The sequence below is a fragment of the Rousettus aegyptiacus genome, unplaced genomic scaffold, assembly GCF_014176215.1.
Source record: "Rousettus aegyptiacus isolate mRouAeg1 unplaced genomic scaffold, mRouAeg1.p scaffold_m13_p_4, whole genome shotgun sequence".
In the NCBI taxonomy this organism is placed as follows: domain Eukaryota; kingdom Metazoa; phylum Chordata; class Mammalia; order Chiroptera; family Pteropodidae; genus Rousettus; species Rousettus aegyptiacus.
The window spans coordinates 153,992,077-154,015,608 of NW_023416307.1; the positions used below are offsets into that span (position 1 = coordinate 153,992,077).

The 23,532-nt window shown below is 34.9% G+C and overlaps 1 protein-coding gene across 5 annotated transcripts in view; it reads right to left on the reverse strand.

Moving 5' to 3' along the window:
* The window catches only part of SETD2 (SET domain containing 2, histone lysine methyltransferase), a 102,975-nt gene that overhangs the window by 63,634 nt on the left and 15,809 nt on the right, over positions 1–23,532 (reverse strand). For 3 of the 5 annotated variants that reach the window (XR_001596450.2, XR_001596451.2, XM_016141385.2), the window contains exons 2-8: positions 16,974–17,016; positions 11,609–15,963; positions 9,006–9,137; positions 6,586–6,714; positions 3,634–3,757; positions 2,647–2,724; positions 814–911 (exon numbers count right to left, since the gene is read on the reverse strand). Coding sequence is in view for 3 of the 5 variants with exons in the window: in XM_016141385.2 (XP_015996871.1) it covers positions 814–911; positions 2,647–2,724; positions 3,634–3,757; positions 6,586–6,714; positions 9,006–9,137; positions 11,609–15,963; positions 16,974–17,016 (4,959 nt within the window). In the remaining 2 variants the exon portion in view is untranslated. The remainder of the gene's footprint in view (positions 1–813; positions 912–2,646; positions 2,725–3,633; positions 3,758–6,585; positions 6,715–9,005; positions 9,138–11,608; positions 15,964–16,973; positions 17,017–23,532) is intronic. The other 2 variants (XM_016141388.2, XM_016141386.2) reach the window with 2 other exon arrangements.

The window sequence follows — 23,532 nt, forward strand, 5'->3', positions numbered from 1 at the left end:
TTAAATTAGTTTTCAAAATCATGAATTGGTTATCGATTATGATGAATGTAGTTTTATTTTTAAAGTCCCATTAAAACTCATGGCTTTTACATAATATGTCTCAAATGACTGCAGTTATTATCCTTATTGATGCCTTAAGTGTTAACAGGAACTCTCCCACTTCTGGTAAGTGAGCCTATTCAAGCTAGCTCCTGAGTCCCTTTGCCATGACCCTCTTTTTTATAACTGGCTTTCCTGTATGACGAGATAATCTAAGATCATCTTATTCAATTCCTGTCTCAAACCTGAAATCAGACACTGCTCCGAGGAGTCCCGTTCCTTTTAGAGGGCTTTTGTGAAACCACAATATAGGTGCTAGGGGTACTCGCTGTTATTGCATCAGTTATTGATTTTGTTAGATAAAACTAGGTAACAAATTATTTTTCAGAGTATAATGTGGTATAGATGAGACAAGATTAACGAGTTGATAACTGACAGATGAATGATGAATACACAGAGATGAACTGTACTACTCTCTCTACTCACACATACTGCTGGCATTTCTATAATAAAGTTTAAAAAATTACATTAGAAACAATTATACAAATAAAACGGCATAAAGTTCAGAGGAAAATTATGTCGTTCATGTACAATATCCTTTAATGGCCAAAAGTGTCATACGGTAGGAAAAACACACAAAATTAAAATAGTACATCATACATAGGAGCTGGTAGTATATCATTTCTTAGTAATTCACATCACAGCTTTTTATCTCTATATGTGTAGTCTATTTCCCCATTAGAAGCAGCAAAACATAGTAGAAACAATACTCACCCATATCTTTGGAATTGATAGTCAAATGTTAACTCTGAGCCTGAAGGAACCAGCTTGGTGGTAAAAAACCCAACCCTCAGCTGTCCATTCACAGTCCACTGAGATGGTGTTTTTAAAAGAAAAGAAATTAGTAATTGATTAATCTATGTGGTTTTTCTTTTAAGATCAGCATTCTGAACCTTAATTATGCATGTGCCCCTTAAAGACAATAAAGTGTTTTCCAAACAGGTGACTAGGGAAATTTTTTCTTTAAATAAACTAACATATTTAAGTGTTACTCTTATTTAATGAACTACTAGATTGAATATCATCTATAATTTGTCTCTAATAAAACTGCTACTTTAACTAATCTTAATATACACATTTCCACACAGTAAAGATTCACTTGTACTAAAAATAGGCAAATTAGGGAATGCTGGGTACCCCTGAATATCACAGATAAATTTATATTAGCTTATGTTAAAAGTAACTATGTTCCAAGATGAGACGGGGTATAGAACCAAGGGGAAATAATGCCAAAAGTTTAATTTCATGAAGCAGTGGTCACATGGTTAAGTGTAGTGAAAGGGAAGGGAAACATCAGAAGAGATGCATAAAACTCAAAAATTAAAATGGGGGTAAATACACAGGGATTAGACCTTGTAGTTCCAGAACATGTAAGATGTAAGTTGACTGCAGAACTCCTGCCCAGACCATTTTAACATGTTCTTGATGGAAAAAAGCAGACTTAAAACAATGAAGGGACACATTACAGTTGGAATCTCAAAGCTAGACATGTGACTTCAGCTGCAGGCAAAACTAGAACCAGAACTTAGGTTAAATGATTCCGGATTGGTTCCTCCTATTCGCTACATGGATCAGCTCTTAAAAAGAGCTGTATCTATTAGCACACAGTTCAATGGGCAGTAAGTATCCAGGAGTCAAAAGCACTATTTCTGTATAAGAGGTAATTGTTGATAAATATTTTTTAGGGAGTGGGGCCAGAGCTTCCTTAACCTAATAATGTGTCTGTATGTATGTGTGTGTGTATATATATATATATATATATATATATATATATATATATATATATATATATATATATTTAATCTAAACTTATGTTTTACAAATGACAGGATGCTCGAAATGATAAATCCATTTATAAATTTGTGATGTAACAAGTATTGACTATTCCAGGCACAGGGCTGTAAAAAAAAAAAAAAAAAAAAAAAAAGTGCAACCCAAAGCCTGGCTTTATTGAGGAGGTGCAGTGTACCTATATGCACACCACATAACACCTCTCATCTGTGGACATTCGGCCCCTTATTATGTTATTAAACAATCAAATATGGCATCTGGGTAAGAGCTGATAAAAATCTGAATAGTACACACTGGACTTAATCAAAATTAAAATTTAGTTTTGTATTTTGGCACCTTTGAAATAATTTCTAAAATTCATGGCAAAGAGAGGTGACAATTAAATGCAAGGGGAGTTTCCTGGATTGGATCCTAGACCAGAAAAATGACAGCCAGCAAAACATGAGTAAGGTCTTTAGATTTGCTAATAGTTAATAGTACTTCCTAGACTGAGTGATTATATAATGATTATATACAATGTAAACATATGGGGAAGCTAGGTGAAGGATGGTATACAGGAACTCTACTATTTCCACACTATTTTATAAATCTAAATTTATTTCAAAATAAAAATTTTAACAATAGAAAAAGTGATTTAAAAAATGATTAACAAATGTAAAAAGGTATATAAAAAATATACCTTTGATATAGAATCTAAAATACGCAGAACAGCAATCTTGAACAAATATCCCAAACTCTCAATCTACCCCAACTTACTTTTTGAGTCTCACAGTTTGGTTCACAGCTGTGATTCATAAAACGAGAGCAATTCCCTTTCTGAGTGGCATCTATTATCTAGGGAAAAGGGTAATTTAAGAGTTAAAAATAAGACCTTAAAATATGCTAGCATTTTGCAAAGGAAAGGCATTAAGTAAGTTTAAAATCCCATACCCTACCCCTTTCCTTTAGAGAACTCTCTCATACTTCACACATCGAAGTGTAAGGACCTTCCTCTGGCAAAATTATCTCTGTATCTCTCATTATCTCTCTCATTTACTTCTAGCTATTTCTTACATACTACTATATTCCAATCTCACTTCATGTGTATATATAACTTCATTTTAAAGTACCTGCTATACCACAGCAGTAAATCCCAAATTTCAGTGTATATGTGAATCTCCCAGAGAATTTGTTACAACTTCTGCTGAGCCTACCCACAGAGTTAGATTCAGCAGGTCCTGGGGTCACCCATAGAATTTGTATTTCCAGACTGAATATCGAGACAGATTGGAGAATCTAGCTAAATTCTATTAAGCCAAATAGTAAAGAGATTTGTATAAATGTAAAACAATGGCACTCCTCATTAAAAAAATTTTGAAAAAATTTTCATAAAAGCATGCTATATGTGTCAATATATAATGGGCTTATTATTATTTTAAATGATTTATTAAATATTTTTCAATTTCTCAGCTTTAATTTTTAATATGATAAATGATGACAAATATAATTCACATAAACAGAAGCACTTTGGGGGTCATCAACAATTTTTTAAGAGTTGTAACACAAAGCATGTATGTTGACATTGACATACATGTTAAGTACCTCCCTCTCCCGACCTTTTTGTAGATGAATAGAAGCAAACTATACACACTGTTCTGCCCCTCGTTTTTGTCACTTATTTTAGAAATCGGCCCATATCAATAACCCTTTCAAACTCAGCAACTTCCAGATACATTTTAAAGCAAACATACACAAGCTGCTCACCTCATCATTCTTCAGGGCCATGAAATAGTAGTGGATGTTTTTGTTTCGCGCATACTCCTTTACCCGGGCTTTAAACTCTTTATGATCAAGTACCTCGCCACAATATTCCAGGACAAAGGTATTCCTGACGAAAGAAAAAGAAAACGATAGCACTTCCCACCTAGGAGCACTTTCCTATATGGAAAACACATATATCCAAGCAACAATAATGAATTTAAAGAAATACTGCAAACTGGATAAACCCGGTATTACACAGAATATAATTAAATGTAACGTACCTAGCATCCAATCAGGGTTAATTTTCTCCTTCCTAATACTTTTCAAAGGATGTTGACTCTAAGAAGCTTTTGTAATGTATGTAGTACCAAGACGCATATCCTTTCTCTAACTCATATTAAAATAAACTTGCAAGTCTAGTTTCCATTATCATGAAAAAAGTGATTCATAGCTGAGGATCAGCTCTGAAGAAATTGGGAGGCAATGAAAAATGAGAGGCTTCATGTTCTAGTAAAAAAGAAGGAAACTTAAATATAACAGCTCTTCTACTGCCTTTACTCCCAAAAGGTCTCTAAAGATGTTAAAGATCAGTTATGCTGTTTCTCTGGCTGTATTCTCTATGAGTTCAATAATTATTACAACTTGCTCTCCCTGGCTTCAGTTACTTTCTATTCTTGATTGTTCTTTCCCTGGTTTGTCCCTATTTTTTCTCTACTGAAGATATTAAAAGCTCATTCTCATCAATGACTTCATATATTCCCTTCAAATAGACAAATGCTTCTCTATGTTTTGTTCCCCAGTTCTTATCTGAAATGACCTGCCCAGAAGTCTTATCTTACTTCTTCAAAATAAATATACCCTAACTCTAACCAGAGATTTTTAATATGTGAAAAGGCAAATCATTTGTATTTGTTTACAACATATTAATATAATCAATGCACTTGTTAAATAAGGAGTTAACTAGTTGATTGAAAAAATTTAAACCCTCTTAAAAACGAATGAGAAAAGAACTATGTAAAAAAGCAAAATGTAAAAAAAGCAAAACTCAAAAACAGGATTAGAGAAATTTATGATGGATATATACATGCACTTGTGTAGCAGCCCATCACAAATGCATTTAGGTCTCAATAATCAAAATCTATTACTCATAGATAATCCTTAAAGTCAAATTACTATCTTTATAAACAATACTTAAATTTTTCTTTCTAACTTCAGACGTTTATCATTTTGTAAGAAATGTACTAGAATGATCACAAGATTTGAGCTCCTATAATGTTGGACTCTCCATGTCTAGGATTAGTGATTGCCCTAGAGATAAAGAAAAATGATACATTGCTGGCTGCCATGTAAATTAAATGTGATAATGACTACAAAACACACCTTATACAGGATCTCCTCTCCTAAAAAAAACCTAAATTATCCTCCCTGAACTTGTTTATTTAAGGCTCATCGAAGCCCTGGGACATACAGGTATTATGTCCATTTGACAGACAAGATAGAAGTTAAAAAAGCTAGGTGATCGGCACAAGGTCACAAAGCTCAACATGTAGCCTGGGATTCAAACCTCACCTGAATGACTGCTCTATATTATAAAGACACTTTTTTCTATTACACTAAAATATTCGGTGCTGCTCTCAAATCACCCCTTCATTTAGATAAAGTTCTTAAATACCAGAACCTTGACCAACCGCTAAGTCACTCAGAGTAGAGACTTCACACCATCTGCAAGTCTGAAGGATAAGCCAATCAACATTCAGGGATCTAAGAGTTTGGGCTTAATGAAACAGCTGAGAGAAGAGCCTCAAAGTCTTCAGTAACTTAAGAAACACAGGATGAATAACTAGACCCTTCAGCTGCTTAACCTACAAAAAATCTAAATGAGGCCGATATAAAAGCATGCCATGCAGTCTTTAAAACTGGCTAGACAAATTGAGATTTTTAGAAAAGCTAAATGTCTTAATTAAAAACAAACAAAAAAAGAAAACAGAAACAAAAATCCCACCAAACCAGCATGAAGTGTTTAAAGCCCCTGAAGTCAGAGGCACTGTTACTTATGATTCTTAATTTTTGTCTAAGTCTGAAATTGCTCCTCGTTTAATGAGGTCTCTTTTACTGAACTCCTTAAAGTCTGGTAAAGGCAACAGTTCTCCACTGTGGCAGGCAGGAAAAGGGTAGAAACTGTCACTATCACTGCAAAGCTTGATGGCTATCGCTGTGGACGGCTTAAGGGTTAAACGTAAGGTCTGCGACTTTTTAAATTTATCAAAAAGATGGATAAAAAGATGGGCAGATGGAAAATATATGAAAAGCAATCATAAAACACATGTAACCTGTATATATTTAACTTTAAAACAAAAAGGCACTCAACTTTCATAAGAATATTTTAATACGTAATATGTAAGAAAATGTGTTTAAAAGAAATGCTGACTATGATATAAAATAAAGTGAACTTTTTATTGCATTGCATATAAAGAAGTTACGTGAGTTACAAGGAAGGTAACATTTATTCACTCAAAAACTGTTACTGAGTGTCTATTTCGTATGCTTTAATTCTCTACCTCAATATCCTCAGATACTCTTCTATTCTCATCCCAACTCAATTTTATATAAACTATTGGTTCTATCCCATTCCTTTTTATAGTTCCATAGTGATTTGGAGGGTCTACACCAAACACTCAGTAATGCTTGGAACCAAAAAGAAACAAACAAACAAACAAAACACAGCTATTAGACAAAAAGGACCTAACTAGTTCGGTTGTTACAAGTGACAAAATGCTACACACGCAGTGCTTTCTCCCTAAAAGTGGAATATTTTTTTTAACACACTAGGTAGTAAGTGGTCATCCTATAATCATTATTAAACTTCAATGTAATAGACAAATTATTTTCCTACAAAATATTTAACCAATTTCAACAACACAAAAATTAAGTAACGGTTATTAAAACATAATTTACGAAGGAAGGTCTTTGGCAGCTCTCAAGCCCCAGCCTTTCTTTTCTGTGAGGATGACTTCCACATCCGCATGCTGTTTTCTCTGAAACCGTCTATTGGAACAATAATCCCCATTTGGACATCGAGAAGAACTGAAATGAGAAATGGAGAAAGCGAATTCTTCAAAGCAGTAAAAGAACCAAACACATGTTTGCTCATATGTGTTTTGTAACTGCATAGTATATACATAGCTTTATGGCATAATCAGCATGTGTGTGAAAAACCTCCAAGTGGGTCTTCCTCAGTAATTCTTTCCATCACGAAGGGATTCCTGATAACCAAGTACCTACACTGTTACTTAAACAGATGATGCCTACAATATAGTCTTGGCATCTAGTCATCACTTGCTCCCTGGGTGTCTAGAATACATTTCCAGGCTGCATGTATGCTTACAGTACTCTTGACAACTCTTCAGAGCTAACTTATTCTCTATCAGTGCACCTTCTCTTATATTCCATTCCAATAGTCATTAATTTGAACTTCAGAATGTAGCTAGCTACATATAAGAGAAATCTAAGTCATCATTCTTGTTCAGAGTAAACACAATATAAAGTAGCAAGCCTCCTCTCCCATGGATACTAGAAAAAAAAATAATGAAATCAGAAACATTCACTAAATTCTTAATACTCTAAAACTGGCAAAAACAAAGGTTTTAAATACTGAGTAAGGCTAAAATAGAAACTATCAATCGTTTCCAATACATTATTACTTACTGTCAAACCATATCCCATTGACATATGGGATATGGAGAGATAATGAAAAAAAGAGATACAATAGCAGTGCCTACCCATGTATGGAAACAGGACACAAGGCCTACTTAAGGAAATGGAATAAAAATGAGGATAACTGATAAGAAAAGTAGGTTGCTGGAAGATAGAAAGGCAGGTTGTTGATATACTATGAACGGCTCTAAATTTTAACTTAATCCTAAGAACTACTAAAAGTTTCAGTGTGGGAATAACACAAAGAAAGAAATTGTGTACCTCATAAGTATTTAGCAAGGTTGGAAAGAAAAGTTAAAAGACTGCAGAGACTAGGGAAATAATGTTAAATTAAGAGAACAATGCTAACTCTTATGTCTCCTCTTCTTAGATGTGTAGTGTCATCTCTACTTTTAGTTTAGGTAAAGGAATACCAAAAATGCTTTCTATTATTTTTTGAAGTTTATGTTTCATTTTCATAACACAATAACATGAGCAAAACCAAAAACTGAGCTTTGAAAGAAAACACTTCAGTAATTCTAAAAATAAGGTGCCTACACTATAAATAACCTTAATATTTTTTCCATGTTACAAATAAGGATAGGATTTTTAAATTAGATTGGTGAAAACAATTTATCACACATTTTTTAATGTAAAGATGTTTATTGTTTATAAGAAAACTATGGAAGCAAATGTCTATTAATTCTCAGGGATTAACTATGAATAGAATATGTAGTGAAGCCAAGGGAAAAATTTAGGTAGGCCTATATATATAGCTCTGAACAGGTCTCCAAAACATATTTAATTAAGGTGTCAGGGGAAGAATAAGAGGGAATAAAGTTTAAAAAAGTACATATAGTAAATATTTCATTTCTATACATAAAGAGAAAATATTTACCTATGTTGGCATAGGCATAAAAACTATTAAAAAAATTGCTACATACCCATTCTTTTCTTGCTATACATGCTTGTCCTTTCACAATGAATATTCATACCATCAAAGAAAAATGGGTAAACAAAGTCTTTGAACTGTAATTCACAGAAACTAAGAAAGATATATAAACTGAATTCCCGAATGTTATGGGTCCCTCTCAGCATCTTTTTCTCTCTCAGTCCCTCTCCCTGTCGTCTTCTCTGTTCCTCTGAGTCTCTCTCAGGTTCTCTCATTCTCTGCCTCTAAGAGACCACACTCTGTCTATGGAGTGGTACCTTCTCCAATAAACTTTCCTTTGACTGTTCAAAAAAAAAAGGAAAAAACTATTTGGAAAGACTACAAATAGAGGGATTGAGGTTTGGGCAAGGAAGATATTTTATTGTATGCATTTCTGAAATGTTAAGGTTTTATTTCATAGTACAAGCTAAAAAGTACCAACACTTCTCAAGACATGAACATTACAAGAAATAAAAGGCGATTAGAAAAAAATTAATATTACTATGTTAGCATGTCAGGGCTACTTTAAAGCATTTACAATGTGTACTATTTACAATGAACACATTAAAAATCTAACACATAATGCCAAGGAAGTTTGTCTCCTTATGAACACTATTATACATCAGAGATTGTATTGCTTATAAATACTAAACAGGAGAAAGGTTAAATTTTACTCTTCGTTAATAATTCTTTTTAATATTTCAAGACATTACACAGAACGGCTGAACAAAAGCGGAGCATTCTCACTTACCATTCAATCATGAGGAGGCGGTTAAGACAATCTTCTCCACATGCTATTTCACCTTGCGCTCTTTCATCCTTAGAAAGAGGTGCGCACTCACACTGCATTCGTTTAATATCCCGATGGGATTTATTCTTCTTTCTATTGGGTAAAATTTTATAAAAACCATTTAAATAAATCTCCTGGCAATGACACGACATATACAACCAAATATGTGCTAAATCTCATTGGTTTTACATTTAATGATTCTGGTTCAGTCAATCATTCAAAAGGAAGAAAACATCTAATCACTGAAATTTGTGAGACCGAAAACACTAAGAATTGTGTTGCGAAAAAGATGAGTAACCTCAGCCTTGGCAAAAGAATGGGGTAAGTTCAAGTTTATCATTTTCAGCCCCTATTTCCTAGTCCAAGTCAGCTAAGCTTCAAATTCTGAGGAATTTTAAGTGTTTATAGTCATATTTGGCTCAGAAAAAAAAATAGGAAAACGCATGAGTATCAAATAGTGACATAGCCAATTAAAGTTTAAGGAATCAATCCTCCAGAATGAACAAATAATACTTGAGATATAAAGCTGAGGAAGAAAAGGAGTTGCTAAAAAAAATAATAATTTTAATTGAGTTTAACTCGGTCATATTTTTCAGTAACATTTATATAGTTTTAAATAAAATTGAATGATTAAAAAAAAAGTAAGTATAATACAGAATAATCAGGTAAAGGCTTCAGAGGGCTAACCTTTCTCAATGCAGACCAACTGATTTGGGGGGGAGAAGGGAAACTTCAAAACTGACCAGGTTCATAAAAACCTATGCCAGAGTTCAGAAAACACAAAGGACAATGTGACTATCTACTGGCCCTTTCACTGAACTCTATGTTTGGACTCCTGTCAACAACAACAAAAAAATAATCAAGGATGGTCAAAGAAGATCTTTTTAAAAGTAGAGAACTATGACTTACTTTTTAACTGTTAGACAGTAAACAGCAGAGCTTTCTCTAAGTGACTGTCTTTAATCTCCTTAATCTGCTTTCATCTTCAATAAATGTTCTATCATAGTTCCAAATTTTATAAAGTACTTAAAGAGTGTCATGATAGTTTCACCTAAGTTTGAGTAACAGGAATAATTCATCTGGATCAGTTAAAGATATAATTCATTAATGAGTGTATGAATATGCTTAGCCTGAAAATGACTAAAGATAAATATCTATTTACAAGTACTTAAAGAACTATAATTTTGAAGAATCAGCAGCTTTATTTTATATTGCTCCAGAAGGCCAGATTAAAACTAATGGGCACAGATTTTTTCAGGTAAGCCATTTTCATTAGATAAAAGGAAAGGTTTTTTTTCTCAATACACTCATGTTATTTTACAATAATTTGTCTTCTTAGTAGCTCCTAAGTGCCCAGTGTAACTAGCACTTAAAAATGTTTAATATGTATAAATGCTTCCCACTCCAAAAAGGCCCACCAATGCCTCCACAAACCAAATCTATATGCAGAGTCTTGTATGTATCTGAATCTCACTGCTGAATAAAACCCAGGGGGTTGGGTAAATTAATCTCATTTCTATTCTTTTACAAAGACCCTGTAAATTGAATCAGTCTACTCACATAATTCCTAGAGTATTCCTTAAAATGTTCAATATTTTGAATTTAAACCTGATTTACAAATACATGTAAATGAGCATTACTGTAAGAGGCTCTCTAAATCATAAGAAAAAAAAGGTTTTTGTTTTTTTAAAAGAGGAAAAACTTCTGATAACTTTAAAATGAAGTCTTTAAAATAGGTAGATAGATGGACAGACAGATATAATGAAGTCTTTTACCTAATCTACAGTGTAAAATTTATTCATTAAAAATTTTTTTGAATGCTTAAAGGGGATGACTAGGGTGATTCTACTAGAGAAATTTCCAAAAGGAGGATATGGGTAGTAAGGAGTCTACAGATTTTTTTAAAAGGCATAATCGACATTTATTTATATTGGGAAAAATGAGAAAATTATCAAGGAGAGCTGAAAGCAAGCAGACTGAGAACCTCTGCTGTAGAGGAGTAAGTTTCATTACTCCTATTCTCATTATGCCTTGTTTCATGCTAGAGATTGGTGGTAAACCATTTTACCATTTACTTCTAAAATATCTGTAATGCTTTTGCCAAATTTAACCTATTAGCAATAGACTAAAATAACCTGACAAAAGAAAACTATGTTCTACTCTAGTTTCAGCTTTATAAAGTACCTAAAAATACCTCATTCTGAACATTTTTGAAAAGGGAAAAAATTCGACATAACTACTTCTTTTCTTCTCTCAGAGCAGACTATTTTGCTGGGGTTATGTTTCATTTTCTGTCAGTTCCATATGTAAAAAGAATTTAAGAAAAATTGGGCTGAACTAAGTTATACTTTCAGAACAAAAACAGGTAATAATACCAAAACATAAAGAAAATTAGATATTGCCTTCCTAGAAAAAATAAAATTGGGGGAGAAATTCCATCCCATCAAATCGAAATAGGTAAATGCACTTAAAAATTTTTTAATTTATATTTTGTCACACAACTATATTTCACTCAATTAAGCTCATATATTCTAACTTTTTAAAATTTATACTAATAGGCTTACCTTTCTGTTAAATAAACATTTTCTTCAATCAGATCAAAGTAACAAGGCATCTTTCCTTGCTTGGCACATTCTTTCCATCGCTGTGGGTCCCTGAAGTCCTCCATGACACAGGAAGGCCCAAAGAGCACTGAGCCTGAGGGCACTGCTGTCTCACCCTGCTCTGCCTCCACCCTAACTTTCTTTCTGTCTTGAAGATCACCATCACTTTCAGAATCACTCTCCAATTCCTGCCTCCTTTTTTTAGGAGGCCCTCTATCTTTCATATCATTTTTTTCTAAGCTTTTTAAAAGATCTTTCTTTTCATTCATAGCTAAAGAGTCCTTAATAGAATTGCTGCTTATTTCAGGGGCTTGCACTGACCCCTTGTCCTTCCGAAGGTTCACAAATATACTGGACTGGCTTGAAAAGTGAGATCCTCCATGTTGTTCCCAACTCTCTTCTTCCTCACGATCATCTGTTAAGGAATCTGGTACCTGTCCTTGAATTCGATCACACACAACCCCAGGTCCAGGAGGTCTACCTGCTGATCTTGGATCCCAGTAGCCATTGCCTTGCCAGTAATTACGGGTTCCACCATACTGTTCTATACTTTGCTGATACTTGTGTCCACCACAGGCTCCATAGCTGCTGTCGGGCTGCTGATACGTGGTAGTAGGCTTTTCTTGTTGAGAGAAGTCCCACCCTATGTTTCTCAGCTCTTCTGATGAATTGAAGCCATCCACTCGAGAGATGTCACAAGAGGAAGAAAAATTCAACTCCATTCTTCCCAGTCTACTATCTGGCCTACTAGGGAAAGTGATCTGTTGCCGACACTTATTTGGGACATCTTCAAAATCATCAGAATAAACTGGCAGCTCTTCTTGCTGCCTAGAAACTATTTTGGCTTTCATGGTTTCCTCAGAATTTGGATAACTTAAAGGGTCAGATTTCACATCAGTATGACTTGTACTATCCACTCCGTCACTCTGAGGATGAGCAATTTCAGGCAGGTGGTTATCTATTTGTTTTCTGCTAGGCTGTATGAAAGAAATTTCTGGATTCTTCTCTGTTCCTTTATGAAGGAAGAACTTCTCAGTTTGAGGACAGGCTTTACTTGCTATACTCTCAAATTTTTCTTCATATGAATGTCTCCTTGGTTCCAATCTCTCATCTTCCCAGTGGTCAGAATAGTGTCTGTAACTCTGACTGCTCCGAGAAGAACACGGACTTGTTTCTTCCATGGGCAAAGTAGAATTCTTTGGCACAACCACAACAGACTGAAGACGGTTTCTTGGAATACTGCTATCATCAGAATCTGTATCTTCTGAATCACTTTCATCACTTGAACTTTCTGAGGAACCAGAAAAATCTTCATGAACAGTAGACACGATCTCTGAGGCATGACCACTACTGTCACATTTTAAGGTACATGTCACACAGTCACTGTCTTCCATGGTTAAATTTAAACCGTAAGAAGAAAATACTACCTCTGAATCATCGGAAGTATGTTCATGTCCTCTTCCTCCTTCTTCATCTAAAGAGATTTCTGGTCTTCCTCTTTTATCAGGCGATATGGAATTCTCTTCTTCTTGAGGCTCATGAACACATTTCCCAGATAACCCATTATTATGCCTCTTTTCCCAGGAAGCAAATCCTCTTCCTGAATCAGGAAGGCCACTACCTACGTCTACTATCATTTCTTTTTCTGCATGCTTCAATAACTCTGTGCTTTTATTCTTCAGCACAACATCCAAAACTGGAGATGTGTTCTCTCCACAATGCGAGAGAGTTAAACTGTCCATTTTTATTCCTGGTGGAAGACTCTGAAGAGATGAAGCAATGCCTGAATTCCCTACTGGTTGATATAAATCATCAAAATGATTAACAGAAGCTGAACTAGTGCTACCAACACTCTGCTTATAATCTTCACATGAAAACTTTGAGTGCTGATCTGTCAGATTTCTATTATCACATATAACTGTTTTTGATTTCAAATGCACATTCATAAAGCTATTTGAAGAAATCTTCAAAACTGAAGGCTCATTATCTTCAGCTTCAGAGTGACACAGAGAAGGGTTGTCATCTGAAGTACAGTATACATCTGAATCTTTGGTTTTACAGCAAGACACTCTCATATCAACTGGTTCTTTGACTACTGTTTTGGAATAATCTATATTCACAACTGGCAAAGACATGAGTTTGTCTTGGTGTGGTGACACCAGAGGTTCTGTTTCTCTAAATGGGCTTTCTGATTTACTACACTGCATGCAAGTATCAGCCAAGTCTTTTTCTTTACATCTGTTAATATTCTGAAATCCATTTGATGAAACCATACATGCTTTGACCAAAGGGGATACCTCCGATCCAGTCACACTATCATCAGAAGACATCAAAACAGTGTCAGTTTTAGAAGTGCAAAATGTTCCCAAATCAGGTTCTGGCCCAGGAGATCCATTTATATTTAATTCTATAGGACAATAACTTCTTAATTGATCACTCTTCACTTTAGATAAAGAGTCTAGTTCTTTAATACTATCATGGCTTTCATGTCCAATATATTCAGACTTAAAAATAGGCGATTCCTCTAATTTTTTAAATGTTGGTGAATCGTTTACTTGATTTGATGGAGATGGAGACCCAGTCTTTTCCCTTTCAGAAATTTTACTAATCGTTCTTACTTCACTACCTCTTGAACAAGGCGTCTGTAAACTAAAGGAATGAGACTGTTTGATTTCTTCATTTAATTCTGTACAACAGAAAGAATTTTTAAATTTGTCAGACTTGGGTACAGATTTTGAAGGAGTAGATTTATAACGGGAAGCACTGTTTTCGTGCTTGGAATATGATGACCCCCGTCGGAATCCCAGTTCATTAGGGGGAGAACAACATCTTTTCATTACTTCATTTTCTGAAGTCCTTTTGGATTCTCTTTCTAGTTTTGAAGAATACTTTCCTCTTTTCTCCATCTCTAAATAAGAGGACTCAGTTTTGCAGTCCCTATCAGATTTAGAATGGGATGACGATGTCCTTAGGTCTCTGTAAGAGGAGGAATGAGATGAGGTGCGCCTTGAGTATGTCTTCTTATACTCATCTTCTGAGTCAGAACTCTCTCGTGCCCTGTTATCTGTATACGGCCGAGAATAGCGTGTCCTCTCTCGATAAGGAGAACTCCTATGGTAGCGACGATCAGAGTCATAATAATGGGACCGTTCTGACCGGGAATAGGATAAGCTAGTCCTAGAGCCTCTGTCAGATCTAGAACGAGATCTGCTTCGCCTTCGCTCTCTCTCTGATCTACGAGAGGATATATACCGAGTGTCTCTTTCAAGTTTTGAGTAGCTAAAATGTTTATCATCTCTTTCTGATTTTGATCGTGAAGATTTCCCTAAATCCTCATTTTTTAAAGGTGCTAAGCTCTTTTTTGAATCTCTTTCCTTTTCAATGTTTGCTGAAAATTTTAAATCATGTGATCTCTGACTTGAGGAAGTCCGAACAGAATCTTCATCAGATTCTGAACCAAAAAAGGTGCCTTCGGATTGTGAGAATTTCTTCTTAGAACCTGTTTTTTTAGAGCTCAGACTACTCTTAGAACTATCTGGCATTTCTTCTTCCTTCCCAATATGGGAATCCTCTTTTTGTGAGGGAATATCTACTTGCTCATTCAAATTTTGAGTGATATGTTCTTCTGAACTATTAGATACAGTATCCTGCTTAGTGTCCACTTCTGAAGATTCTGGTACAATTGTAACTGGTGGTTCTTTTAGGGCTCTAACTGCTACATCTACTGGTGCTGTCATCAGAACTGTTACTGGTATATGAGGCAAGGCCACTGGCTCTGTTACTGGTGCTGGTGGTGAAGGTGCTGTGGCTTGGGGAGGTGGAGGTGGGGGCGGTGGAGATGAGGGTGGCGAGTCGACAGTTGTTGATTCTGCTATGACTGCTGGTAACGATATTGTGGGAGGAGGTGGAGATGTCACTGCTGTGGTAGTAGTCTGCTGTGGCCTGGATGTTACATGAAGGAGATGTTTCTTAAAATGAATTTTGCCTAATTCTACCCTTGATTTTGGTGGGGAAGATTCTTCTGTAGTAGATAAAGTATCTCCAATGTCCATTTTAATTTTAGGGGTCAAGTCTACTTGAAGAGGTACAGCTGGGGAGTTTGGAGTATCATTTTGCTTGTCATTGCCAAGTGCAGTCAGAAACCTGTTCTGCAAAGTTTTCTTTGTAAGGCTGAAGCTGAATGACACCTTCTGTCGTCCCTGTTCTTCCAAATTAACTTTTGTCTTGGTGCCTTTGGGCAAAAACCGACTAGAAGCAACACCTTTGAACACTGGTCCTTTGATGAAACTGGTCTTCTGCACATTTTCGATCTTTGCCTATAGATGAAGAAAAACAAGCAGTTACTACCACAATAAAGTTTTTTTCAAATGGCTAGCATCACAGTTTGAAATGTCAGAGAAATGAAAGGTCCTTTTTTAATGATTTACTAAGCTACATAAGCATTTTTTAAAAACTCTTCATTATGAAAATTTTCAAACATACTCCAAAATTTAGAGAATAGTATAGTATAGTAAGCCCCTGAGTGTCCACTCAAGTTTCAACAACCCAAGCTCCCCATTTCACTTATTTTACAGACGAGGTAACCAAACGAGGACTTTCAGTCCTCTGCAAAACTACTCTGCCCTGGCACATTGCCAGTCTCTGCCGGGGTCCCCTACACTCAGACCGTGCTGATTTATAACCTAATCCTATTATATGGGCTGCAACTACAAAGTATAATCTAAGGAGACTTCTCCCTCCATTACCTCCCAAACCACCAAAAGAAATGGTAGATTTTAGAAGTTAAATGCATAACCTAGGGTGTAGATGAGAACATTAGAAAAATCTACAGCAACAACCTCAAGACTAAATTAAAAATGGTGCACTTGCCATCGGCAACATTTTTCTAATTGATGTTCTTTAATCAACTTTGACTATTTAAGAGAATAAATTTCTCCCAACATGGTTAAAACCTGAAATCAGCTTTGAAAATTATATAGTAACCATTCAAGTGGGAAAGTATTTTCACATGCATTATCATAGAGTAGTGGTATTCAAATACTTTTAAAAAACAGACTCTACTTTTCGAATAAAATTTTACATGTATGTGTCATATGTAAAAACATGTCATGTTTCCAGAGCTGCCAGCTTCCTTTACCTTGCCTACAGCTCTGGAAGTGCCAAAGTTTAAAAATCATTTTCTTGATGTATGCAACATTCCTCACTGGAATAAGTTACTGTATGTCGAAAACCAAAAGTAAAAACTATATTTCATTTCACATTAAAAAAAATCTAAGTTTTAAATGTTTTCAATGTTCTAATCAATGAATAACTAAATTATACTTACCTCATTTTCTTCTTCTCTATTGCCATCCAACCAAGAAAGCATGCAAAAGAATAAAAAGAAACCATAAATACTTAAAACCAATTGAAATGAAAATTGTTTTTTATTTAAATTAAACTTAGGATACCTACAACCTACAAATATATTCTATACAGCCTATCCATTCCTTCACTGCCTCAGTTACATTTAATACAGCAAATATTTATTGAAGATAGTGCCATGTAGTGTGCTAGGTGCTGGAGATAAAAGGTGAATAAAGCTGAGTCCTCTGCCCTTAAGAATTTTACAGTTTCCTACAAATACAAAATATAATTTTGTTACAAAAGTAACTCCAACATAATGGAGTGAATACAAAAAGATAGAAATATGCAATGTAACAGCAAAGAGTAACTCAGTTTAGTGAAAGGATAGAGATGCAAAGAATTCCTTCCTAAAAGAAAAGATTAGTCTTTGAAGAATATATTTGTAGGGAGATCTCAGCAAAGGCACAGAGATTAAAACACAGAACTATGTATGCAAGTAAATGATAAATACTTCAATATTACCCAAGTATAAAGTGTAAGGCAGAAAGGAGCCAATAATGAGATGAAGCAGGGGGCAGTGGCCAGGTCCAGAGGCCAGATTTCTCCTGAAGAGAAACATTTTATCTTACAGATTAGCATTAATCTTTTCTGGTATACATTCCACAGTTCCTTTGCTGAATGCAAGGTATACACTCTGTTCCACATCACAGCACATCTGAGTTCCCAGTTTACGTTCTAACTTAAAGGTAACCACAATGACTAAGAAATCCAAAGTCAAAAGGTGAACCAGTGCACCTAGGCACACTGGGGAAAAGGGAGGCTACAAAAAAGGCTTTAGGCTATGATATCCATATTTATATTTTAAGCAGGTCACTCTGTAGGCTATGTGGCAAGACTGGAATACTATAATGTTTTAAATACTCCTTTAAAAAAATAAAAATAAATTTAAAATAAATAAAAAAAAATTTTTAGTTTTTTTAAATAAATAAATGTCCCTTAAAATAAATGTATAAAAACCCTTCTCCCAAATTGTAGGCCTGACTATACCGTAATTTAGTCCATTCACCGATGTCTATGGTAGTAGCCACATAAACCAAGTAACAAAGGGGAAAAACAGCTGGCAATACACGGATGAAACTGAAGTGGTGTCAAGGTCACGTTTTCTATTTCAAAACTACTCAAAACTTGACAGATGTGATCTCAGAACAACTGCATTTCATCGATTCTATGATGCACATTTTCTTCACATACAACACCACACTGCAGGATACATCGCACTATCAATAACATCACAGTTTTTAATTGGCAAGGATTTTCCTTCTTAGTGATTCATAAAATAATTATGTCTTACAACCTATGGCATACTGGATTTGATTGAAATTAGTACTATGTGAAATATAATCAAAAACAGAAAAGGTACCTGGAGATGTCCAACCTTTGAGTGTCATTAACATAGGTACTCCTCTTTCAATGGACATTCAAGAGCATTTGTGCTTGTCTGCATGGTATCCATACATACGAAATGCTAGAAAAACTCAGGTGATGGAATACTTTCCTAAGCCTCAGCAGTTCTACTTTGGACAAGCAAAGGAAAAGAAAATCCTCACAAACTTATTAAAGTCATCACATGGTCAAAGGGTTAAGGAAACATTACAAATGTGGGGTTAGGGGTTGGAGGTGGAATAACGGTTCATTTCAGAAATCAGAAAACTGCTTGACGGAGATGGCAAGCAAGACATACCACATAACGTGATAATAAAATGTTTATAATTAAAAAGCACACAGAGAAAATTTGAAGGAAAATATAAAATTGTTCTCATAAAATCATTTCATGTTAATAGAGAAAAATCAAATAATAAACAAGCAAAGGAAGTTATAATCGAAAGCATCCAGAGACCACTGTTGTTAACACCTCAGTCTCCAGAGCCTCCTAAAGTTTCTTCTGTGTACATGTGGGGGGAGGGGTTAAACAGAGATCTTTGTTTTTAAGTACAGTAATCACAGCATACAAGCCATTCTGCATCTTGCTCCCCCTTCCTCATCATTTAAACAGAGCAGGTGAACAAACAACGTGTTTAGGTGACAGAAAAAGTATGAAATCAAAATAAAGCAAGCACATCCCTTTTAGGCCTCGATTTGTCTCTGACAACATTAAAGTTGGGAGAAGAGACAGGGTAAATGACTTGAAAAAAATTCCAGTGTGAGAGAGATAGAAGTGGACTATGACCTTCGATGTCGCTGCCCAAAGTTGGACATTACTAATTTATGATAGAGCTCATGAGCATACTTATTCTACTTCTGCTGGTGGCATTAAACTATCTAGAAGCAACTGGAGGAAACAGCTGGAGGGCTACTCCAGCAAGTTGGGTGGGATAAGAAGGCAGAAGGCAAGGGATTGAGAAAATTGAAGTCATTCCCCAAAATACTGAAGTGATTGACCTAGAGATCCACAGATAATAGAGAAGGGAATGAAATCTGAAGAAGCAGGTAAGGGCGAGATATCTGCAACTTCAAAGAGTAGATCTGGTGGAAACCAGAGAGGTAGGAGGGTAAGGTGAACAAATAAGAAATTATAGTCAGAGTAAGATTTGAGAGTTGGGGTTAAACTTCCAGAGGATGACAATTATCTAGGTGTGGCCATTAGAGTAGACTGCTAAAGCAATAAGAAAACAAGACCTTTTTGAAGAAATTAATAAAATTATGAGGCTATAATTAATAGTAAGAATCAGCCACAAATGTTTTCAACAAAAGACCACTTGTGTTGGTAAATAACATAATGTCAAAATCAAACAGTAGGGTTTTTGAGGGAAGTTTAATGGAACAAGGGTATGGAAGCCAGAGACAGAAGTACAGAGCTCCCAGTACCCCTGCCATAAAAAATAAGAAGGTATGTGAAAACAGGCATTTAATTCTCTAGTATGAGATCATGCCAGAATGACCTATTTCTTCTTTTGAAAAGTGACTATAGAAGAAAAATCAGAGGACCGCTGCAGTAAGATATCTGTCAAAAACATACAGATCTGCAGCTTGCGGAAGAACTATATTTAAAGAATGTTGATTAATCCACATCAACACAAACAGAAATCATTATTAGGTCACAGAGCACACATAGGAAAAAAAAACAAACAAGCTCAAAAAAACAAAGAATGATGTAATTATTAAAATCAACCCACCACCTAATCTCTCAGGCTAGGATACAAGAAGTTTTCGAAGGGAGTTCTGGTATAATGAGAGAGATTTGGCCATGTGAAGAATGTTTATAAATTGTTATAAACAAGTTGAATAGGAAAGGAAACTATTCTGAATACTATGTCACACAAAAATTTTTTACAGTTATATGGGAAGTATTTTTAGTTACTCTGGTAAAAAGATTTATACAGGACCATAGTGATTTATTTCAGGATATCAAAGCACTCAGAAGATAGAATATTCTTAATTTGCACAACCCCAAAGTTGGACCTGTGATCATTAGAGGTACAGAATGACAGATTTTAGCTCATTTTAAGTTAGAACATTTTAAATAGTTTATTTATTTGAAAAAGTAACACATGCACCCAGAGGGAAAATTTATAACACAAAGAGACATACAACTAAAATTAGATCTCTCTCCCCAGGGGCAACTACTGTTAAGCTTTGTGCATCCTTCCAAAAATTGTGTACATATGTGAGCATATACAAATCTTTTTAAGGAGAAAACACATATGCAAATGGAAACAACTTTCTGCACCTTGTTTTTTCTCCACTGAAAGCCTTGGCTATTATTACATACCAACACATACAGATGTAGCTTCAGCTATAGTTAGTTATACCAGCCTAACAGTTTTTCATGTGTCTAAGTCATTGGTATTTCTTTTGTGATGGGAAGTACTTTTTCAGGTCCTTTACCAGTTGATTATCTATTGAGCTGTTGGTCTTTCTTACTGATTTCACTGTACAGAATACTTAGATTTCCTGGCCATCATTCATAAGAAGAATCTGGATGAGAACTTATCAAAGATGAGAAAGAATTCTTGTCCTAGACATAATGCTAAAAGACAGACTAGTAGGTCTCATTCCAGGCTTCAGTTCACTGAATTTCCTGACCCAAAAATCAGAAACAGCATTTTACTTTATCTTGATTTTAATAAGTAAAGACTTCAAAGATTCACTCCTACCTAATCTTTAAAGATTCACTAAAACTCAAATACTCCCCAAATACTTAAACCCAGTGTTTCCTCACATTTGAGTGATGTGCAGGCCTCTTTTTAAAGGGAGTAAAAGGGAATAGACATCTAAAATAGAGCAGAATTTAAGAACACTGACTTAAAAAAACTAAAATTAATCCATTAAATTTTAATTTACTTGAAAATTACCACTGAAAGGTAATGATAGTTTTCAAATGAAATCAATTGTAAAATTTAAAACTGGTTAAAGTAATTTTTTAAGGTCTGCAGGTTAGAAAATACTACTGTATCAGTGTTGATTTCTTAAAATTGATAATTGTACAGTGATTATATAAAAGAATGTCCTTGCTTTTAGGAAATATATATTGGAGGATATGAGCAAACTGACATCAAGTTTGCAACTTTCAAATATTTCAGAAAAAAGTAATAATATGTATGTATATGTATGCATTTATATATGTATATATTTACATTTTTATATGTTTATATATAAATATTACATATATGAATGTTTATATAAAGAAAATGATAAATGATAAAATGTTCACATTTTGGGAATCTGGATAAAGGATATATAGAAAATCTCTGTTATTTTCTAAACCATTTTGTAAGCCTGAAATAATTTCAAAATCAAAAATTGTTTTTTCAACTTAATATAATCAAATGTGAAAACCATTTAAATCCTCTCATAGAATCCTAACCCCATAAGAATTTTTTTAAAAAAGAATTTGTGGACTCTTGGAGATCCCAGAGTCTCAGCTGGAGAAACTACCTCAAATCTTTCTAAATTCATCTTCACTGATGAGAATATGCTACATAAAAACTAGACCCTATAATAGAATATGAAATTGCAGAGGGAGGGTATCGTGAAGAGATAAAAACTCAGAGATAATACTGGAGAACTTGTTGAAAACAAAAGGAAAGAAAACTGAAAAACTGAAGACTATTTCATAACATTGCTTGTAACATACTTAGCCCAGAGGTACACTCAAATAAATAGTCTGAGCTCTCTGGAAGAAAGGTGGCTTGCTGTATACACTCGGCCTCAAGTACAGTCATGGAGGAATACTTACAGGGAACACTTCTCCAACACTGATTATCTCCACCATTAGGAAAGGAATAGAAATTTAAAGTTCTAGTCACTTCCCTCTCCCCCCTCCATTTGCTTCCATTTTAGGTTTCTAAATTTTTGACCTGCTGCCCCTCAACAAATACAAATGAAAACATCTGCTGTGAAAAAAATTGAAATGAATGCACTGAAGTCATGTATGTTTTGACATTTTACGTTTAGGCACTTACAGTGTCATATATTCAAGACTTAAAATGCCTCAGATCTTCAATGATATGGTAAAGGGGATCAGAAAGAAAGTCTTCATAAGTAAAACTTAACACAAAGGATCATATCTAGTTCACTGCTTGGGCTATGGTCATACATAATCTGCAAACCTCTTCTAAAGAGAGATAAACCCTCTGAAGGCCAAGGTTTTAGTAGTAAATAGTTGTCCTAGCTAACTACCACGAGTTAGCTGGGCTTAAGGCAAATGTGGACATCGTATCAGAACATATCTTTCCATACGACACAACTAACATGACTTATTTTTAGAAAGGCCACACTGTTACCTATAAGTATCAGTACTCATTAATTGCAAGGCTATCTGTCCAATAATTATTTAAGATTCTAAACCTCTGATGGCACTATTATCTCTGTAAAGGCAAGATGTCAAGTTTACCCACCGGGAATCTCATATTTGAAGTTATATGGAATAAGGGTGTACCAAATAACTATAATACAGGATAAATAATAATTGCCATAAATGAAAGGACTAATAAGGGCTTTCCTTTTAATTTTCCCTTTTTTGGCTCAACCTAGTCTCACTTTCCTGATTCTCCTTCATGAAAGCCCACCTTCTTTAGTATTTATTACTTTGCTTATTAGGATGGCAAGGTAACACAGCAAAAATATCAAATTTTAACGATACTGAGGTTGGAATGTGTTTCTACCATTTACTCGCTCTATGACTTGTGTCACTCAATTCCCTTTCTTACTCCCCTAGAAACCAACCCCAATATCTGTCACTACCATTTCCCTGACCACTCTGAATCGATGATCCCACTTTACTCAGTGTCTTGCCTTCTCGCCTTCTCAAAGAATTCCATTTCCTACTTATTCCCTTTCCTTTATCGTGTCTCTGTCTCTCTCCATTCTCATTAGTCAAACAGCTTATAGTATACCTTACCTTAAGGGGGGGAGGGTCATCACTAATGACCAACATCTTAAAGCCAATGGTTAATTTCTCTTTTAGGCTTTCTTAGCCCACATTCTCCTCTTTTCCTCCTACCCTCACTGGCTATTCCTCGATCTTCTTTCTTGGCTCC